Source organism: Poecilia reticulata, chromosome 14, assembly GCF_904066995.2.
Source record: "Poecilia reticulata chromosome 14, P_reticulata-male-v2, whole genome shotgun sequence".
Lineage (NCBI taxonomy): Eukaryota > Metazoa > Chordata > Actinopteri > Cyprinodontiformes > Poeciliidae > Poecilia > Poecilia reticulata.
Genome location: NC_088843.1, coordinates 6,714,324 through 6,736,449, shown reverse-complemented (window position 1 = coordinate 6,736,449; position 22,126 = coordinate 6,714,324). Strand labels below are relative to the sequence as shown.

Genomic DNA, 22,126 nt, shown 5'->3' with positions numbered 1-22,126 from the left:
TGCCATTTTTGATCAAGCTGTAAGATGTACTTTTTGGATTAGGCACCTTTTTCCCATCCTCTGTAAAACTCAAAAAGATCGTCTTCTGTGATGCAAGAGTAACAAAAAAATCATCTTAGAATCTGCTTTCTTCAACTTCTATAAATATTAACTGTGTTAATTGAGTTTTCCCAGGTGAGAATACAATAAATGCTGCAAACCACACTAAAGCTGAAAAGATAAAACAAGCTGCAAACAATCTCTGAAGAGAAGTTAATAACTTTCATTGTTTGCTAAAAGAAAGTTCTAGAGCCTTCACTGATCCCTCGCATTGTATTCCTACTGTTTCTACACTGAATTTATGACAGAAGAGGGCAGAATAAGGTCAGTAGGAATATTAAAAGCTCTGATGAGAGAAAACTCAGTGTTTTTTATTACAGGATGAGTGATAAGATCTGGCTGCCTGCATGCGAAAACCTTCGCTCATTTATTATTTTACAATATTACATCATTTCTGTGAGAGTGAACAGCAAATTAATCACCAGTGCTGTCAGAAGAAGTCTGTTTCCACAAACTGATCTTTTTTTTTCTGACTCGCTGACCTGTGGCTAAAGCAGAGATTTTATCATAGAGGTCAAGAAATATCTTCAGATCTCATTTTAAATTGACTTTCTATATTGAGAGGCCAAAGTGCACACTCAAGAGTGCATGCTGACATTTATAAAGCAGCGGGGACCAAAAAGAACAAAGAAAAGAGCACAAAAAGATCTGTGGAAAGAGCCATTTGATGGAAAGTGAACTTGATTTTCTAAATCACTGCAATCAATCCATCCTGCCCTGATCCACATGTCAGTGCCCGGTCCGGATTGGTATTTTCAGACAGATTACATCTTTTTTGTCAATCCATTCAATCACGCCAGTGTAAGCATTGATTTGACAAAAATAAAAGCCTATTTTGCAAATATCTGGAGTACTAAGGATCTGTAACAAGAAGTCAATTTTAGGCTCTTAAACAGCAGCCCTGAAATAGATAACATCTGCTGCACCCAAGACACACTGTGGCTTTTTGCCATTTCATAAGTAGATTTCTGATGAATTTGCCCTGCAGTGACTTTGATTAAAATAAATTAGAAAATCCATTTGCAATGGCCCTCCTGCTCCTCCCTCCCATCTGGGTCTGCATCCTAATGGCTACAGCGAAAGGCAACATTTGAGTTTTCTGCACTATTCTCTGCAGCTTGTTCTTAACTTGGTGTGCCCGTCCTATTTTCCGGGGCTAAAGAATAACATATTATTGAAAAACATATCATTTAGACGCGTGCCTGTGACGGACAGGAGAGCCGCCCTGGGCGCACTGGGAAATCTGGGCGATAAAGAGCAGAATAAATCAGGTGTAGAAAATGAGGGTTTCATGCAGAGATGATCAAATTGCTGCATGTTTTCATAGCGCAACAATTTGTATTCCTTTTTTTTTAATCACTATATAAATTTTTATGCATTTAATGTCTTCATGCATTTAATGAAAAATGTTATGAATAGTGATACAGTTTCATGGTGTCTGCATATTAATCACAGCTTTTTAAATGCAAATCCTATTTCCTCAGCACCTCCTGATCAAATCATAATAAATCCAACTTAACTTTGCATATTAAAATAATCCTGGTGGGCTGTCAGTAATTATCTCCATTTAATGTGTGAAGATGCAGAATGCATATCCTTTAAATTCAACAACCAGCCTGAACACAGCCTGATGGTTAAAACTGAGGAGGAAGAGGGCAGCAGAGAGCCGTGTGTTTGCAGAATTCAATTTTATAGTTTTATTTGCTCATAGGATGTTTCCACCGGGTCCACAGTACAAGTTCAGAACACATCAATAATGCAAGTTGTTTTGGATGTTAGGGATAGGAGCTTTACAGAAAGAAATAATGTGAGCAGGCTAATTATCTTCACCAGCAAAGTAACACGATTCCTTAAAATAATCTGATTACATTTATTTAAAAAAAATAAAATAAAAAAAATAAATCACCTGTTATGCTGCCATATTTACAATGCAGGTTAAACTAAAGTAAGCAATAAAAAAAAAAGATATTATGTTTATGTATTGATTGTTGAGTGTGTGAAATAATACAAAAGTTACTCTAAATCTGCCTTGCTTAGAATTATTACTCAGCATTTCAGGTCATTCCTCTCGTCGTTACTCCAAACCTCAGCTCCTGCTTGATAACATCTCATCTCTTGTGTGTCACCGGCAACTTCAAATATGCATATTCTCATGTGAGTCACTGTCAGTCGTGTGGGCTCAAAAAATAAATATGAAACATGCTGCGGTGTTTCCTGGGTCGTAAGTGTGTATCTGTGGTGTGAGTCATTATGCCATCGACAGGGAAATGCTGCACAAGTCAGTCTCCTTGTCCTCCCACTCTGTCTCTGGGAATGATGCGGAGCTCCGAGCCGTACTTTAGAAACACGTTCCCTGCAACAGAGGACGGAGAGCTGTGAGGATCACGGTTCATGTTGGGGATGAAAGGGGTCTTTTTACAGTCACTGAAGCTAACAGGAACAAACCCACTCACCAGCAGCAAGCATTTCTTTAAACCCTCTCTCTCTCTCTATACGATTTAATACCAAAATATTAAGCACAAAATCCAAACTACTTGAGAATTACGGGTTTGTATACAAAGATATAGACAAGTTGTGTTTAGACATTTTAGTTGGATTCAAAAGTTTCAACATAATAACACACATAGCCAGGAAAAAGTATTCATGATTTACTTTTATGTGATAAAATAGAGCTCGTTTGTGTGAAGTGGGAACATGTTTTTGAATAAAAATGTGTGATGTACACAAGCATTCATTCTCCATTCAGTCAGTGGTTTTTAGGTATGCACATTTAAAGAACAAGATTTTAGCTCATTATTCTATGCAACATAGTTCTTCCCCTCCAGACTTTATTGAAGGGGAAGAACTTTTGAAAGAAATTCACAACTTGATTTAGGTCTGAATGATCAATGGATCATTTCAACACATATATATGCTTCAGCCTCAACCATTCCACTACAACTCCTCATGCATGTTTAGTTGATGTCCTACTTGAAGGTAAACCTCCAGTCAACTCAGGTTTTTCTTTTCAGAATTACCCCGACGTCTTTGGCCTTGCTGACAAACAAAGCAGCCCCCCTTCATGATGCTGCCGCCACAATGTCTCACTTGATTTTAGATTGCCTTTTACAACAAATGTTTTGTTAAAACACATAAAATGTAATTCACACACATAAGTAGGCAGTCAATTTAATCCAATCACGAAAACAGATTGAAAGTCAGCTATATAAAAATCCAACTCTATCCTCGTTATGAGACAAACCAGTGAGTTCAGTTTGTTAGTCAAATAGGTGAAGAGGTGTATTGTCAACAAAAACTCTGAACACTGGGATTTTAACTCTGCAGCTGTTCCTGATACTGGGTATAAATGTGGCAACAGGAAAGAGGGGAACTTCCATCTAATGGGAATAATCTTGCAGCTGAACCTGACTCAGAGTGAGCAGCCATCTGGCAGCAACAACTGGGGCTTTAAAACAGACCACACACACAAAGCACAGAAGCAGCAGCTCAGGAGTACTTTCCATGTTACAGAAAGTTTAGTTGGTGGCAACAGTAGCTCACTTGAGTACCTCATCTAGGAGAAAAGCACCACTAAACAAATAAGCCAAGTGTTAGACTCTAGACATCATTGTAGAGATGCAAGGCCAAACATGGTAATTTAAATGTTGGTCTCGTCTGACCAGAGCCCCTTCTGCCACATGTTTGCTGGATTCTCCAGATATGGGAAGCTTTCTTCTTCTCCGTCTTTTATAAAGGTCAGGTCGACGGAGTCTCCCACCTGCCTTGTGGATCCCTGCAGCCGTCATCGTGAGCCTCCTGCCTAAACTTTTCCACATCATCCCAACCTGCTTGATGTGGCCTCTTCGGTGCCGTTTGTTCACCAATGTTCATTTAAAAGGACATCCTGTTCTTCCAAAAGAACATCAGTGAGCAAAAACGTTCTCTTAAAAAGAACATGCTGTTCTTTAGTTTCAGCTGGATTTATACTGAATCTAAATGACACACATGGAGTCTATTTACTTATGAAGTTTCGTAGGCATTTGTTTGAACTGGGTATTATCAAGAGATATCACATAAAAGATGGAAGCTGGGTAAATATTAATGCCTCACTTCAAAATTAGATTTGTGTAAATTTTTTTTTTAATCCCTGTGCATAAATTTCTCTTTACTTTCCAATCTTGAACTACACTCTTCACATAAAATCCAATTACAATGCATTCAAGTTGACTGTAAATTGGTGAAATATGAACAAGTTTGATTTCGACAAGCACTGTACACCACAAATTGCAACATTGATTTCTGTTTTATTATTATTATTATTTAACAAGACATCATTAAAACTACACATGGAAATGCAGAGATTTAGCATGGTCAGAGTACCCATGTGGTCCAGCCCTGATGCTCTGAGACCTTTTGTTACGCCTCAGAGAAGCAGCCTCGTGCAGCTATGCCAGGCTGATATGAGAGAAGTGTGTGAGAAACCCGAGACTAAAATTACATTCGATCAATTTCAGCTGTGTACTCAGTTGTGTGAACGTGAAGGAAAGCGGCTGCAGTGGGTGAAAAAAAGTCAATGTGACAAAGGTGTCTGAACCGAGGCTATTCTTGGCCGCACACAAAGCAGTGTAGTGTAGATAAAAAAAGCCGTTGTGGAAGCCCAACACGACATAACTATTTTTTTTTCTTGTTGTTGTTCCTATCAGAACAGACTCCACTTTGCCTGAAGCAGGTTGCAGGCGTTATCTCACCCTGCATTATGCAGAAAACCCAGTCATCTGTAACTACCGTTTGATGAGGTTGATAACTTGAATAAAGAGAAAGTTGAACCTCCGTGAAACACCAAGGAGGCTGAGACATAGAGCACATGATTCAGTTGGGAATAACAACAATATAAGAAGCGGGAGAGACTTTAACCCAAACTGACTGTTACCTCCACTCCTCTTGCAGAGAGGCATCAATGTAAGTTACATTTAAATTCTGAGTCGGTGTGCCTTTTCTTTATACTCGTGAGTCACTGTGCATAACCTCCTACTTTTTGGAGCACGAACTGCAAGTAACGCTCACATAAAGGTTTCATCTTATAAGCATGCATAATTTAAAAGGCTTAAGCGCTTATTTTACTGAATTCTGAGATAATGTGCATCACTTTTATTAGAATTTTTAAACGGTTTGGGATGTGAAATTAACTACTTGCTGCTGTTTAGAAAGAGGAGTCTAAAGCAACGTCTTCAGGATGAACCATATTTTCAGTAGAAGACATATTGAGACCATCTGTAAAGCTGTTAGATGAACGACTGAAGTCTCCCATTGTATTGATGGATCTCTGGGGGGGAACACGTCACCTTCAGAGCAGCAAGACAGCATACATAGAACTGATTTTTGACTTGTGTCTTTATGAACTTTGATTCTAAGATTTGACTTTCAACATTTTTGCCTTTAGAAATATTCTCTGACAGAGTTTGGTGCAAAGTAGTGAGATGTAAGCAAAGATCAGACTGGGTCTGGATGAATACATTCCGACTGTGTGTGTACTCAATGATCCTGAAAGGCAAACGACGATGCATGTTTTGTGTGACTCACTGGCAGGAGCTTGTCAACAACACATTTGCGATGCGAGAGTATTTTAAAGTGGATCTGCACAGTACTTATCAGTAGCAAGTATAACTACAGCCCACAGCATTAGAAGGTTCTCCTCTGCTTGTAGACAAAAGCAAAAAAAGAAATGTATGATAAAACGTCTTTCTGGCCTTCCACTGTACGCGACCTCCAAGCAAAAAAATGGACAAAAAAAAGAGAGAAACTATGCATACATTCCCCACCGTTTCAAATTATGCACTACTTAATATTGATCATAACACGCAATTGCAATGAAATATATTAAAGTTTGTGGTGGTAACATGAGAAAAGAGCCCGTTTAACTGTTAAATATGATGTGTATAGCTTTGCCAGGAACTGTTGAACTCAAATCTAATTGCAATATTTCTCAACTTTGGTAGTTTCTATTTCAGTTTCAAATTACTCAGATCAGTAAGAATGAAAAAATTTATGATTTTTTTGGAACATCCTTTGTGATGCATCTCAAGCTGAGATCACAGTTTGGATTTCTTTAGAATTTTACAAAAGCACATTTTATTTATTTCCCCAGATATTAATTTGAAAACTAGTTATAACAAAGGAAAGCTAAAAGAAAAAAATATATATATTTTACATTGTAAACTACAGAATTTAAACCTAAAATATAAGCTTTTTTTATTTTTAGTCAAAAACATGAAAACAGAAATTTGGTTAATTTGAGTTTTTTTTCCCTACTCAACATAATAAAAAAAAAAAAAAAAAGCTGCAGCAGTGAGAATCTCTCTGTAATTAAACTTTCTATAAAACTAACTTGGAGGGATTTCAGACTAATTGGCAATGGAACCTTAAGGAAACTTTTGATATTTTTATTTGTTTTATTCAACTTTTAATTAAAGTCTTTGTGAAAAACAAACCTCAAAAAACTTCCTCACCATCATTAGGAATTGGGGAAAAAAAATAAAAATAAACCCCCAGAACTGATCGGGCTTCCAAAAACAACAATCATGGCTCAAAAGAAAAGCTCAAATTTCCAAATAGGATTTTTGTTAGCGGCACAAAATCAAACATCTAAATGTGCCATTTGTTTTAATGAGCGGAGAAAACAAAAGCGGAAAAACAACATCATAGCTCACCTGCAGTCTGGGCAGGGTTGATTCCTATTCCATCTGGAAAGAAACACATAATGTGAGCAATGACGGTTATCATGCAAATAAGCTGCAACAGAGTGACAGTGACCCAAAAAAAGGCCAATTCTATCTTGACTAATAAAGACCCAAACATCCATTCTGATCAAAGTAAATCTGATGTTTGATACATCAGTCATATTGAAGCCATTTAAATGCAAATTTCATCTCAAAACTATCTGGAAAGACAAAATAGCCAGAAATACACTGATTTCATATTGTCATTTAGATTTCTGATGAACAAATCCTAATTATGGCTGCATCCAATTGTTCTCTACAAAATATACCGACAATAAACATTTCCCTCCCAATTTTGGTTTCAATTAAATATGGAAGACGACCTTTCCTTCAGACACATTTTCTGTTTTAAATTCAAACACTGCCCTCTAAAAAGCATGGCGATTCACTGAAAATCTACAAACAGGCTGATCCTGTTCAGTAGGATTTGTAAGATTTTCAAAACGTTTAAATTAAATTGATATGGATCAGCAGAGATTTTCACAGATGGAAAAAGGAATCAATAGGGTAAGTTTTCTGACCTAATTTTCTAATTATTCCTAATCCTGTTTAAACAAATTGATCAGTTATACGAATATAATCTGTGACAATTATTTACATTTTTTTATGTACACAAACTATATATATGGGGAGCATATTAAGAGTTCAGGACTCTAAACAGGCTCAGATGCATATAAATTGGGTGAAAGACTTTTCTCCCTTTGACCTTACCATTTGTTATAATGGCACTGGTTGCTGATGGCACTTTGAACTGTAAAAAGAGGAAAAAAATAATGCAATCATACCATTATCAGCAGTAAAATTCTCAACAGAAGTCTTTTTCAATATGTCAGCAGCAGAAAATTGTAATTGCTAAGCAATTTGAAATGTGCACAAAAATAGATTACTTGACCTAAAGACTTAACGCAAACAAAAAACACACATTTGAAAAAAAAAAAAAAAACTTCTGCACACTGAAACTCTCAGTCAGGAACACTTTGGAAATAAAACAACAACAAAAAAACATGCTGTAGCAATGTCCCGTCATGCAAAGTTTGTGAAACATGAAAAAAAGAAAATGTGTTTTCAGAAATTCCTTCGCAAACCCTTGTACTTGTCAAAGACAAAAATTGCGCTAACACACTTAGTGTGAGAAGCTGAGGGGAAAAAAAGAAGCTAGGCTTGATTTCTGGGAGAAAAATCAGCCAGCCTGGTCACAATAAAGGCCATACTTCAGTGCTCAGCGGAAAGAGGATGAGAGCTGGTGGGATTTGCAGAGGGGAGGTGGGAAGGAGCAGTCTGGCACCAGAAAGATAAGGTTGGCCAAGAACTGTCCACCACGCAATAGAAAGGAGAGTAAATGTGGAATACAGGTGAGGTCAAGCTCAGCTATTTAGTCTTTGTTTCAGTTTGCTAAAGTCACCATAAATGAAAACGTCAAATCTACGACCGTTTTTTGTGATTTCATATCTGGCTAAATCAATACTTCAGAAAGGGTTTTACCAAGAGACACAACATCTAAATGAGCACAACTGAAATTGTGAGACAAATTCTGGGAAAAGCCTTTAACAGTGATGAAAACAATTGAATTTAAAACAAATTTCTTTTATCCTATCACTGTCCCTCTCGGGGGCTGTGTGTGTTGTGGTGTAAACAAAACAAAACTCCATCAGTATGCTGGTTCATAACTGAACTAAATTAACACCCTGCCAGCACCCTGGAAAAACGGCACATCAGCAGCTTAATCTCTCTCTGGGCTGTTGGACTCTTGTCGGTTTATGCAAACACAACATGGAAGAACATAAGTGATTTCTTTTTTCCAAGATCTGGATTGCTTAAAGCTGGCTCATTCAGTCACCTACTCAGTACTTAATGGTTCATCTTTTCTAAACAGTTTCCAACAACATCAACATCATTAAATGTTTATTTGATTATTTGTTTTTAGGTATGCAGAACTGTCTCAGCTAGATTTTTCCCCCCTGCTGTCTGTTCTTCCAAAAAAACAGCAAAATGACAATGCTCTCCTTATGCCTAGTGCTGCCAAATGACGTCATCTTTCCTGCAACTTTTAGATGCATATTTGCTCTGAAACATCTGAATCAAATAAATTCAATCATTAGCATGTCATCCAGCTCTACAGAGGCCTAGCAATGAGTCATTTATTTGATTGAGATGAGGGACGCAATGACAAGTTAAATGTTAGTAGCTGTAGGACTGGCCTGGTTTCAGACCCTAATTTTAGTCATGTTAAATCATGACAGGTGTGTCATTTTGGACACGGCTGCCGTCACCCAAATACAAGAAGGCAAAGGTAGGTGTCCAGATGTTGTACATCAAGGTTTAACCTCAAACATTTCAGGATTATTTTATTACAATGCATCGTTCGTTAAATAGCCAAAGATTTAAGAGATTTTTTTTTTTGAAGTTCACAACCCTGCTGGTGAGCAAATATCCATCCATCCATCCATCCATTTTCTTTACACCCTTGTCCCTCAGTGGGGTCGGGAGGGTTGCTGGTGCCCATCTCCAGCTAACGTTCCAGGCGAGAGGCGGGGTCACCTGGACTGGTCGCCAGTCTGTCGCAGGGCAACACAGAGACACACAGGACAAACAACCATGCACACACACACTCACACCTCTGGGCAATTTGGAGATATGTAATGAGACACTAATATTACTAATATTGTGTGCACTTGTATTCAACCTAACAGTCATGTTTTTGGACTGTGGGAGGAAACCAGAGTACCCGGAGAAAACCCACGCATGCACAGGGAGAACATGCAAACTCCATACAGAAAGACCGGGGCCGGGAATCAAACCCAGAACCTTCTTGCTGCAAGGCAACAGCTCTACCAACTGCACCACTGTGCAGCCCCAGTGAGCAAATATTTCAGACAACATGCAAGTTTACCTCTTCAGCTGCAAACTTTAAAACCGCTGTGAAAGGTGTGCTTTCTGGGACACTTAATCTGAAAGAAATAAAACAAAGGAAAGGAAATAAAAAATATCCAAACAGAACTTTGATGCTTTTTATCTAAAAGCAACAGCTGTCAGAGAACTCGGGAGGACACAGCAGAACAAACACAGACATTTTAAAGTTTGGTTGAGTTAAATTGAGATAGCCAAGTGAGATAATATAAAGAGAGCAGATGTCATGTTGGACAAAATCAATTAGCAGTCAGTGCAGCAGCAAGAAGCAGAGAGCAGAGTGAAGCACCTACTAAGGCAGCACTTTGAGGAAAATATGGACAAGTCTGTTAATAAAGGCTAATAATGATTAAACAGAGGATAACCTTTGAAAATATCATTCCGAGTTCTTTTGTAGATTTAATTTGCCATTTCATTATCATATTCTCTTTATCTATGCAAACAGCCACAGTCAGTCCTCATCTGGCTGTCAAATAGCTTCCTTTCAAAATTCAGAATGCTCTGCTTGGCCCAGTTGTCTTACCACTTACAGCTTACTGTTCTCCACTTGGAGCCTTTTTCAAAAGTTAAGCAGAGGTTAATTAGTAAAAGCAGGTTGAGGAATTATTTAGACTGACTTAATGCTGTTTCTACATTGACCCATCATAAACAAGCAACCATGCCCCCCTTTATATGAGTAACTTTGACCTGTAAGGATGCAGCAAGAAATGTTGCAACAGGAAAAACTACATCATGTGAGCTCTGAGGCAGGGTGTGGGAAACACCGTTTGGGGTTTAGTTGCATCAGGGAGAGGAAAGCTGTTAATTATTTGTAAAGTTTGCGTCATGTCAAACAAAGCTTACAGATTACACAAGTTATTCTGAACAGATATACAAATCCAACACATGAGCATTTTTAAACATCTGAGTAGAGGAGAAACTGAAAACTGATGTGGAGCTTCATTTCTGGTGTCAAGCAACTGACAGAAACCTTCAAACTTCCAAGAGGAGCGATGCTAAAGTTTTTAGGTTAAAGTTTTTAGCATCACTTTAACCAAAAAAACTATATATTACACAAATTTGTATGGGGAAAAAATTGCTTGTACAATATTCAAGTGGCTGGTGCCCACTTCTTATTCTTATTTTATTAAAGATGATTTAGCATCTAATCACATTTGTTTCTAGATTACAGCAGGGTCAACATAAGTTTCAGTAACACTTAGGATCTTTAAAAAGCTAATTTAATTTAAAACGTGATGTTCAAATGTACTTAAGCAATTCACCTACATCAGGGTCTTATTGCTCACATCTATCGGGTTTGAAGTTTCTTATTTGAGCGAAAAATTAAAGACCAAACAAACCTTATCGTCATGCTTGCAAATTAAGCAAAAATGTGTACAAAATCTACCACATCGAAGACTCAAAACTTAAATTTAGGATTATTAAATATAAATCCAAACAACAGTTTTCGTAAAATACCAAGTTAGAAGACATGAATATAGAAACTTTTTGACAAACCTTCAGAAAACCACTCGCACAATTAGTCAAGTCAAAGGATTACGAAAAAATCCAACGTTTGGAAGCAAACTACAAGAAGCGACTCATGATATAACTTTCGTATAAGTGTTTTATTTTATTTTTTTTATGGCTGTACTCAACAGCTGTCACGCTGTTTCGTAAACTAGCTTATTGGCAAGATAGTATCACTTTCACTGCAGAATGTAACGCCAAATTATTTAGAGCAAAGAGGGTGGGTGGAAAAAAAATCACAATAATCCACAGCTATGAGTGCTGAGCTGTCAGAGAACTCACACTTTGTATGGCAGCCGGGGATCCGACGTCAGGGTGATTTTAAACGTTACTTTAGACCTAATAAGGAGAATAAGAAGAGCGCTATTAAATATACGGACCGGACACCGACAACAATCTCTGTTCTCTGAAAATATCAAACAAGAAAGAGATTACACTCACATATTTTAGGTGAGGCGGCTCCGTTGCAGTCTATTTATCCAGACCCGGAAGTCAGAAGGACCCGTACGTACACGTCATCAGTGTGACACTGATACATATTCATCGTTGTTTTCTGGAGTCACGAAGGTAAAAACATGTTTCTGTCATTATAATATTTTACTGCAAAGCACTTAAAATGTAATCATATTTAAAGGTTTATTCGTCCTCCCCTAACTTACAGGCATTTACAGCAGACTACTAACGTTTACCGTAAAGAGCAACAACAGTGCGCAGACAATTATTACGTGCACATTTATCTTTGCTGAACTTCATGTTTTTATTTTTTTCGATCTCCTATTTTGGGAGAAAAGATTACCACGTTATTTTGTGTTGCTGAAAAAACAAATTGCAGATCAGAATGTCATATTACAAGTCAAATGTAAAAATACCCTTGGAACTGTTGCACACCTTCATATCATATCTTGAAACATTTATGTTATTTGTTTTACCCTTTAGCGTTGGATGGTAGTAACACCATTTCTACAATACATCTGAAAATGTAATTAATTGTAGATATTTTTCTATTTTTACCTATCCAGTCATGAAATATATTTCTTTGTATTTCATACATTCCCAAAAGATTTTTCAATGGGGAAAAAAAAAAGAAATCTTCATCTACCATTTAGAGATAAGCATGAACTTATATCTCTAAGTGAGAAACATCTGCAAGGACAGACAAAATAGTTTGGAATTTAAAATGGTTCCCTGTAGAACCCATCTCAACAGTGATAAAATAAAACTGAAATGCGCAAAGACCTGGTGAGTGAGCACTGCATTGCCATGTCAGACTAACTTTGTAAAACATTGACAAAATCAAAAAAACAAAATCAGCTTACTTTCTAAAAGTGTATAAAAGCCATTCTAAATAGGTTTCTGAAGTAGTAGATAGGAAGAAGGGCTGAAGTACTGCGAGCCTTGTAATGACAGCTTACCAAGAGAATAGGAGAAGACTCTTGGTGATGACTCAGATAAAGCGCAACTACTCAGGCACAACCTTTGGGATTTCACCAGTGAGGCATTGCCAGAAAAAAAAGAGTAAACCGAATAAAAAGATGTTGACTGGAAAAAGAATAAAATTGACAATGTTAGCTGTAACACATGGAAGCATGTAGTTTGACATTTTTATAGTACTAAACAGTATACACACTGTAAAGAGTAACAGCAGTGTGCAGACAGAGAAACTATTATAGACATTGACATATTTAAACAAGAAAAGGACAGAAATAGACGCAGTGGTAATAAAGCAGTCACACTGAAGCTACTGGTTTGATCTTACTCTTTTTGATCGTAAAGAAAAACCACATCATAAGAAGTCCATTCTGCACGGAAATACACTTTTTTTCCTCCATGCAAAGTCCTAATCTACAATTCTGGCAGAAGAATCGCTTGCTTTTGAGGTTGTGACAATTTGCTCATCATCTGGTTTAGGACAGACTGAGGATGTGTTCAAAGTGAAGAGACAGAGCTTTGAGTACATTGTTCAGCAAGCACAGAAAAAGCTCATTAACATATCCAAAGCAAGTCCTTTGGGGAGACAGACAAAATGCCAATGCTAATTATACTTCCAACATAACACTGTCATCACTGTTAGTCCTGCCTGTGTTTGTGAGAATATCCAACATTGGCACAGTATGCAGTGCATACAACCTGTACTCTACCATATAGAACAGAGTCTTCTACATGCAGCATGTGTAAAAAGTATTGGTGTGTTTGCATTACATGCAAACACACCTAGCTAGGTTAGCTAAAAAGTTAGCTAGGTTAGCTAACTTTTTATCAAACATAGACAGGTGTACTGTGATATTACCTATTAGTGTGTGCACTTGTATTCAACTTCTTTGTGATGTTGTAAGAGAGGCTTTCAGTGGAGGCTGTACAATGCACTGGAAGCTGTGTTCTGCACTTTGAACACATCATCAGTCATCCTCAAAGAAGATGAGAGAAACTGTCAAAAATGTTAAACTAGCTGTTTCCTCATTAATGCAGCCCTAGTTGAAGACACTGCAAGAAAATATGCAGATATTAATACTTGTCTTTTTCATGGAAAAACAAAAATGAAAAATACTTTCAAAGAAAAAGTAAAAAAAAAAAAAAACTCATTATTTTACAGTTAAATAATGAGTTCTGAATAAAATGGACTTACATCTTTGATCGAGAATCTTCTGGAAGCCGTGATTTTTGTGGAAAAACAAGATAGGTTCTGATGAAACCTTACATGGAATCAAATTTGTAAAAAAAAAAACAAAACAAAAAAACTCTCTTGGCATCTTCAATTTGTAAAAATCCAGATTAGTGGGTCCCAGAAAATAAAAGCTAGTCTGAGACAAAAGCAAACTTGTATTGGCTTAAAGAAAATCCAATCACAAAACATCAAAGCGGTTTATGCAATCACTACAATAACAAATCTTTGACAATCTTATTATTATCCTATGAAAGCAAATTGAATTTTGTATAATTTGTTTTGATAGTTAGACCAGGTTTCTTCTTTTGTAGACAAAAACATGCAATGATGCTCAATAACTACCTGATACTGAATGTAGATGTCTTGGTAGAAAAACTTTCTTATTGCTTTTGCCCATTCAGTAGAAAAATGATCTATTGCATATTAATTGTCATCTGTTTTTGCAGATGTCACTTTGTTATTTTGGTAGTCTATCTTCCCTTGTGCATTGTGTTCCATTAACTTCCTTTTCTCTGCTCTTTTTGTCTCTTTGGTCCTGTGTCCTGTCAGTCACCCTCTTTTTTCTCATGCTCATTTCATTTCCCAGTGTGTTTCAGTTCAGTACCTACTGGTCAAGTTAATCAATGTTTCAACCCATTTGTCTCTTTAGCTCCATGCTGTCGCTCTACTATTCTACATCTAGGAATACATCCCAACTCATTTCAGTTTAATCATCAGTTTCTTAATAAAATTAACAGCCCAATTAAATTTTTTTTGCTTCAGTTATGCTTTGTCAAATTCTTCTTGTTTCTACTGTCATTGCTCCTGTTCTTGCCTTACCTGTTTTTTCTCCCTCTGATATTCCCTATAAATTCTTCATGTATGTTGGATTTGTTTGCATCCTGAGTTGCTCATCTTTGAACTTTACTAAATAATCTCTTTGATATTTCACAATGGCTGTTGACAGCCTGATAGCTGCATTTGGTTCCTCAGCACAAAACATGACAGGGAAATGCTAAGTGCTTCTGTTCAGAGCGACAGCCTGATAACAAAACTGATTAAGTCATCTGCTCAGAGTTCTTACTTTCCAATTAATTTGAAAATATTGGTGGCAACTTGTAAAGCTATCCTAATCCTAAACTTAATGACCAGAACAGTACGTTGCAAGAATGTTCTTATCTTAGATGACTCTAATTGAAACTGCAACAACATTTTCCAGATGGCCTCTTTGCATATTTAACATATTCATAGTTTTATAGTCTTTCACTTTTGAAATATAGAACCCAAGCAGCCATCTGCTCTTGACAGAGAGGTGCTTCAAGATTTATACTTTAATAACAAGCTTCTGACCTTCTCAGGCCCTGCTATTTTTGAAAGAACGCTGGAGTTATGATTGGATTTAAAGCCTTGCCTCGTCTTATCAAAAACACAGCCACTGGAGCGCAAGGTTATTCTGAAGCTCTAGATGGTCAGAGTATACAGACATAGTTTGTAGGAGACATCTGTGACATACTTGTATCTAAATAAGAATGTAATCTTGCATTTATTCTGACGCATTATCAAACTACTTCAGTGGTTAAAATGAAATATTTGACATCTTTCATTGTGGTGTAATTTGCCAATATACAAATAAAATCAATCAAAATCAGACAGTAAGAAAAAACGTGTATATATCTTTTTTATTCAGTGCATGTAAACTTCTGGTTTCAACTTTTGTGTCATTCGGTATCTGAGAATTTTAACCAAGCTTTAGTCCACAACTCTTTTCTTGACAACTTGACTGTTATTTTGATTTTAAACAGCATTTTTCACATTAACTGAAATGCTGTGAATTAACCTAAACCCGACAGAGTCGTCACATTGTCGCGTTTCCTAAATTGTTTACAAGCATTATTCTTCTGGCTTATGCAACCTTTAACCAGTAGGTATCATATTTTTGTAATCCTAACCTTCCTAAAACAGTAACGTGTGTGATTTAATCACTTTTTACACCGTGTACACAACAGCTTCTTTAAAGTGTGTAATGGTACATTCTTTTTGTTAATATACAATATTTCAAAGGTATTGTTGAAATGCTTGCACTGATAATTAGGCACTAGTAGTTTTCATCCTAACAAAACAGGTGCATGAACCCTTAATTCATTATGAAACATAAGCATGAATAATCACAAGTGAAAAGCTCCACACATGCACCTCAGGCTTTGACCCCCCTCTGTCACTCTTCTAATGTTTACTTACTTTGCATAATCCCCCGCATACTGAGCTCTAATTAAGTTTGAGCACAGTAATAAGTCGCTCGGGCTGTGTTAACACACAGAGGGCACAAAAAGCACAGAGCAAAAAGCAGCTTTCTAAACTAAGTTCAGATGTTTCTCCAGGGAGCGTCAGACAGTGACATGGTGGATGTTACTTCTGACTGAATGACTCAGACACTGCCCACAGTGCTCCACCTGATGCTCTGAAGTTAAGATTATTGATAGATCTCTATAACCTCTTTATTGCAAATGAATTTCCCAGACAAGTCTCAGGAGACAACATATTACCCTGCCTAGGTACACAACCCAAAATGGATCACTTATGCATGTAAGTGGAAATGTGAATCACCGTAATTTATTCCCTTTCTTTCACAAAAAACACCATTACCAAAACCTAATGATGCACAGGAAAATAATTATGTTTTGCTCATGCTCTACGAGTTTAGACCTTTCCAAAAAACCTGCTCGTTGATTTATTATTGATAGACAAACATCGTTTTAAATTTGTAATGAACTGTATTTCTATCTATGGTTGACAATTCCTCTCTGTAATAAATATACATCTCAAAACTCAGCACGACCTCCACTGTTGAAGGGCTGCGCATAACTGTAATTTCCCGTCAGCAGCGTATCATTCCTACTGACAGGCTGGTGCTCAAGCAGCAACGGACTAAAAGGGGTGTCAAAGCGATGTTAGCGTGGAAGTAAAGCAAAGGGCAATAGCTAAGTGCAGACAAACATCCATTTTAATTACATGCTTCCTTCAAAAATAATCAGATGTTGCTAGGAGAAGCTGCAGAGTGCATCGATACCGAAAAGTACAAAAGAGAGATAATGGATGGTGTGAAGGTTAGCATGCACAAACAGCATATAACCTCATAATCTATTGGCAGGTGAATGAAACGCTTACAAGCAGTAAAATAGGCAGAAAATCTGGATTACATTTTGTTAAAATAAAGAGTTTAACCTTTTAATGAAGAAAAAGAAAGTTATAGCAAGCAATTACAACATAAAGGTAACTATAAACCTAAGTCTGTGGTATGGTTTATTTTTTCGTATTTGTTTAATTAGATTTGAGAAAAAAGTCAATCACTCCACTAAGTTCTGGATCTTCCCTGGGATCTTCACGTAATATATCACACGATACTTCCAAAGATGAATCGCAGGAAGCATCTTGATGAGGAGCCTGACCGACCTGAATGGACTGGGAGAATCAGGGACTCTACTTTGAGCTCACCTTGGATGACGCAGCACCTCGCCCTAGTTCTAAGCCCGAGTCCAGTCACCCTATGGAGGAAGCTCTTGCTTTGTATCATTGAAAACCTTTCCCTGCCTGCATGCTGCTACTGAAATCCATACTTAGCACCAGGCTCTCTTTCTTTCTTTGTCTCAGTTTATCTGCAGAATTTAGCTCCCAGTTTGTCATCTACTGTCTTTTTTTCTCCCTCGTCCTTCTTTGCAGAACAGCATCGACTGCTTTGCTCTGCTCACAGTCAGGGCAGCCTCTTAGAAAAATCAGCAGCAATCAGGGGGCCTTAACTGGCGCTCTCAGCCTCTTCACATTTCTGCAAAGGTTACCAAAGGCAACAACAATTTGCAGAATCAATACAAATTATATTGTAATATGAAGCAGTTGAAATTCATAAATTGATCATTAATATTTCCAACCTCCTAGACTCCAAACTCCCTCTGGTCAAGATGTTTATGAATCTGCCATCCCTCATGCTTCTTTTCTTAAAAGCATAAACGCGGATGATGGATGTATTTTTGTATATGTGTGTGCTAGCATGATCAGTCTATTTGTGCCTTAGCTGCCTTCAAAACATGAAGCCTGAAGCATTAATTAAGAGTCTCTATGATTACAGCTCGGTCGTCTTCTGCTGTCATTACACTCGCTTATCCAGACATAGCCAGGACCTCTATATTTAGAGTAGGAGCATCATCGCCTCTGCCAAAACTCAGCATCACAATTAGTCTGGGATGTGCATTAGTGGCACCTCTAAGAGTGTTTGTCCGTATTTTACAGCCGTTGCTGTAAAATGTTTCTACAGTGTAGGAAGGTGCACATAAGCCCCTGGGCTGTGCTGTGCGCCCACACTGTCCCATTTTCTAATTCAGTTTGTATTAAAAGAATAAAATCCACTAGAATTGCAAAGTTTGCACATTAAGTGGTTTCGGTCCTTTCCTTACTATTGCTCCAGTAAGTTGCAGTGTATTAGTTATGCTGCAAGTGATTTTCTAAGGGATAAACCAATCAGATTGGTGACTCTCCCTCACCCTCAGAGAAAAACATGGAGGAAACTCTTGAAGCATGTTTTTTCCAATAGTCTTTTTCTTCTTTTTTTCTTCTTTTTTTTAATGCATGCAGCTAGTGCAGCAGGTGAACATTCTGGTTTCTCTGAGAACATCCAGAAAAATAAATGTAAGATTATGATCCCAACAGTGTAATTACACATTCACGTTCCAGCTCTCTTTTACCACAGATTTGTGAAGAATTGTCCACTAAATCCAAAAATAAAAAAATAAATAAGCATGACTATTATAAGAAGACCCAGCTATCAAATTATAAAATATTAAAATTATAATTATTAGCTATTTTAGTTTTTCTTTCCCATACTTTGGTTTATATTAGAAACTGAAGGAAACTTAGAGAATATAGATTAAGGAAAGCAATATTTATTTATCTTCATTATACAAAATTCTAAAATAGAAATCAATGGATGTAAGTTAGTGTTGCTACAAACTCACGTATAGTAGATGGCGGTGCACCTGAAAGATTCGCCATAATATGATGCACATCGTGTTCATGCAAATAGACGGAGCACAATGGGCAGATGTAGCTGATTATTAGGATAACTTTACAGACGAAACATAAATTTACCACCATCCCAGTCACAACAAATGGGTGGAGCAAAGCACTGTGATGTGTACATACGTTGCAGATGCGTTTCTGCGTGTGAAGAGGGTGCCACATCCTGTAGTTAACATGGACACGAAAGCTATAAGTGGTTGTGCAAAGTGATAGTTCATCTATTAAACTGACAGAGGACAAATACATAAAATAAAACTGTAGCATAGACATTTTCTTAGAAAGCTTCCTGCTTTAATTTCAGATCTTTGTGTAACTTTTGCCCTGGTTAACTTAAGAAGTGAATTATTGATACAGGTTAATTTTCTAAACTACAGAAAAGTGATTACTATGGATGCACAAATATGAAAATTTGGACTGATGTTGATATCAGATATTAATACTGTTGTTATGGCAACCCATATTTTATTTGATCAAATTTTTAATTATATTAATCGTTAGTATAATCGATAGATTGCTGTTACTAAATTAATAATTTAGCATGGCTCTTTGTGAAACTGAAATGTCCAATTCTGTAGTAAACACCGTGCTTATTGAATTATTATGCTGATAGGCAGTTAATGTCATAACATAGGACCAACACGACTCATGTGGCATTAGGAACATGTTTCAATTGTCATGTAACAACAACCCAAACATTGAGGCAAATATAGAGTACAGGCAGAGATTCTGGTGTCCTATTGGTCCATTACTAACCATTATGCACATCTGTGTGATTGTTCCAGCTAAAATGTAAAAGGTCTCTTCCAACCATGCTTTTAACTAAAGGAATTTCTTTGCATGAGAGATGAAACACTTGATGAAACAAGAAAACAAAGCCAGTTGTGCTCCACTTAGGAAAATAGGATTAGGATAAAGGGACATTACAACTGTAAAGGAAAATGCTGGCCTACTTAATGCCACTTTCATAACATAATGTTTGAATTTTTAAAAGTAAAAAATATTACGCTGGCACCTTATAAATAGTGAACTTAAATACAGACAAATAAAACTGACTCAAATGTCTGCTTTGCAAAAAATGGGCTTATATTGTTTTTGTTTTGCTATATGCTAAAATATCAAAACCTAAAAGGATGAGACACTGCTTATTCAAAAAGAGGGAGAATCAGTTAAGATTAATTTGTGCCAAAATAGGCCTTTGTTCATCATATTTATATTGCTTACTAGTATATTTGACTTTTATTGATTTTTAAAATTATTTCCTGTTTCATAAAACATCATTTAGTTTCCTATTTCAGTTACTTGATTATGGCTCATCATAGTTTTTTTCATAAGTTTTTTTCAGATGCACTATGTTTCTAGTTATGGGACTGAATCAGGAGGAAATGCACTGATGAAATTAGTCTCACCTGGCTTACAGGAAATATTACATTATCCACAATTTCTGAAACAAGCCAACAGCATCCATCTCTGAAGTAACTGAAGGCAAAAAGACCTGATGGTGTCCCGCACTTCACAAGAGCCTCGACACATAGAAATAGACAAAATTATATTCTTTGTGCAGTTCTCCATTATCTTCAATTACGATGCAATCTTAACCATTACCGTCATTCTCTTGAGTTTGGTGGGTTTGTGTGTGTGTGTGTGTGTGTGTGTGTGTGTGTGTGTGTGTGTGCGTGTGTGTGTGTGGGTGTGTGTGTGTAGGTGTGTGCGTGTGTGTGTGTGTGTGTGTGTCAGGTTGAATGATGGTGTCTATGTGGAGGGGAGATGTTGGCCTTTTGCAAAATTGGCAAAGATCTTACACTGCATTAAACATAGAATATTGATAGCCACTGTCAGCTGCTCACTGGGGGCATTGACTTCCCCCAAAGGACAACTCTGTGAATTGCTGCTATATTCATGTCTAATTTTTATACATTAAAATTTTCAGCAGCTGGAAAAATAAGTGTTTCTCAACTGTTACTTAAAAAAAGGAAACAGATAAATCTTACCACTGGCATACCTCTTAGAAACCAAACTAGAAAAGAGCGGTATACACTGGCCTTTCAAAATAAGAAAATGCATTCATAATTTTCAGACATTTCCTATAAGATATTTCATTTATATGTACATAGCTTCAAGTGAAGCATTATGTTGATGGATGGAGTGTCATTGAATCCTCAGCTGAACATTAATAAAAAAGATTTTTTTTTTCTTTTCCAGTCAACAGTTAAGAGGGAATTTAAAAAAGACTGAATGAGGCATTATTTTCTCCGTCGTGACTTCATCTTGTTAGACATATTCTGTTTTACTGATTTCCTGGTGGAAGAAACCAGACATGAAAATAATCATTTTTGAGAAAAATTTAATCAGCCTATTATTTGAAACTGTATTTTTACATAGGTACAGGTTTCTTTGAAAAGAAAAAATATATCATTTGAAAACTTCTTTGTGTATTTACCAAGATTGTATTGGTGTGATACAATTCATTTGATGACCAGCAATGTGAGCAAAAACTGAAGAAACCTTTAGTTTAACGGCACAAATACCTTTTCCACCACTGTGACTGTGTTGTTTTGCAGGAAAAATGATCAATGAGGTTATAAATGGTTTCAATGGTTTAGTCACTCCTCTGAGACATTATGAAAAATCCAAACATACATCAGTAAATGTCAAGATAATAAATCGTTTTTTAGTGTTTGAAGATGAGTCCTTAATCATGTGGTACAACAGACAAATGTTCTGGACTCGCAGAAAATTTATGGCGCACTCTCCCTGTCAGCCAGAGCTCATTGCAGTTGGGTGATGATGGACTGGCAACTCCGTTTAATGGCCACGCATCTGTGTTTTTCTCTATGCGATCTGGCACTAACTCCCCTACACCTCCTGCCATGTAAACAGCAGCCTGTTTTTGCAGATGGTCAACATTCTGCCTCTATCTCAGAATTTCTCCTACACATACACAAACAAACAAACAAACAAACAAAAAAAAAACAGATAGGCATGTGGTTTTCTCCTACTCATCATCTTGGAATTTATTTAGCCATTATTTGTAATTGATGTCATGATTGCAGCTTGGGTTATCTCACTGGAGGCTACAGGTTTGTTGCAGCACCAACTATAGTTAAATTGTATTACAAAGAAAATGTTTTGTTTTTTTGTAACAAAACTT

The 22,126-nt window shown here is 36.9% G+C and overlaps 1 protein-coding gene across 1 annotated transcript; it reads right to left on the bottom strand.

Annotated features, from left to right (window-relative positions):
* Positions 1–1,770: 1,770 nt before the first annotated feature.
* ufm1 (ubiquitin-fold modifier 1) lies at positions 1,771–11,843 on the bottom strand. The gene is made up of 6 exons (XM_008427275.3): positions 11,712–11,843; positions 11,553–11,609; positions 9,745–9,802; positions 7,566–7,605; positions 6,786–6,818; positions 1,771–2,452 (listed from the first exon to the last, which is right to left on the bottom strand). Coding segments are annotated over exons 1-6 (264 nt in total). The 5' UTR covers positions 11,714–11,843; the 3' UTR covers positions 1,771–2,378.
* Positions 11,844–22,126: the final 10,283 nt, after the last annotated feature.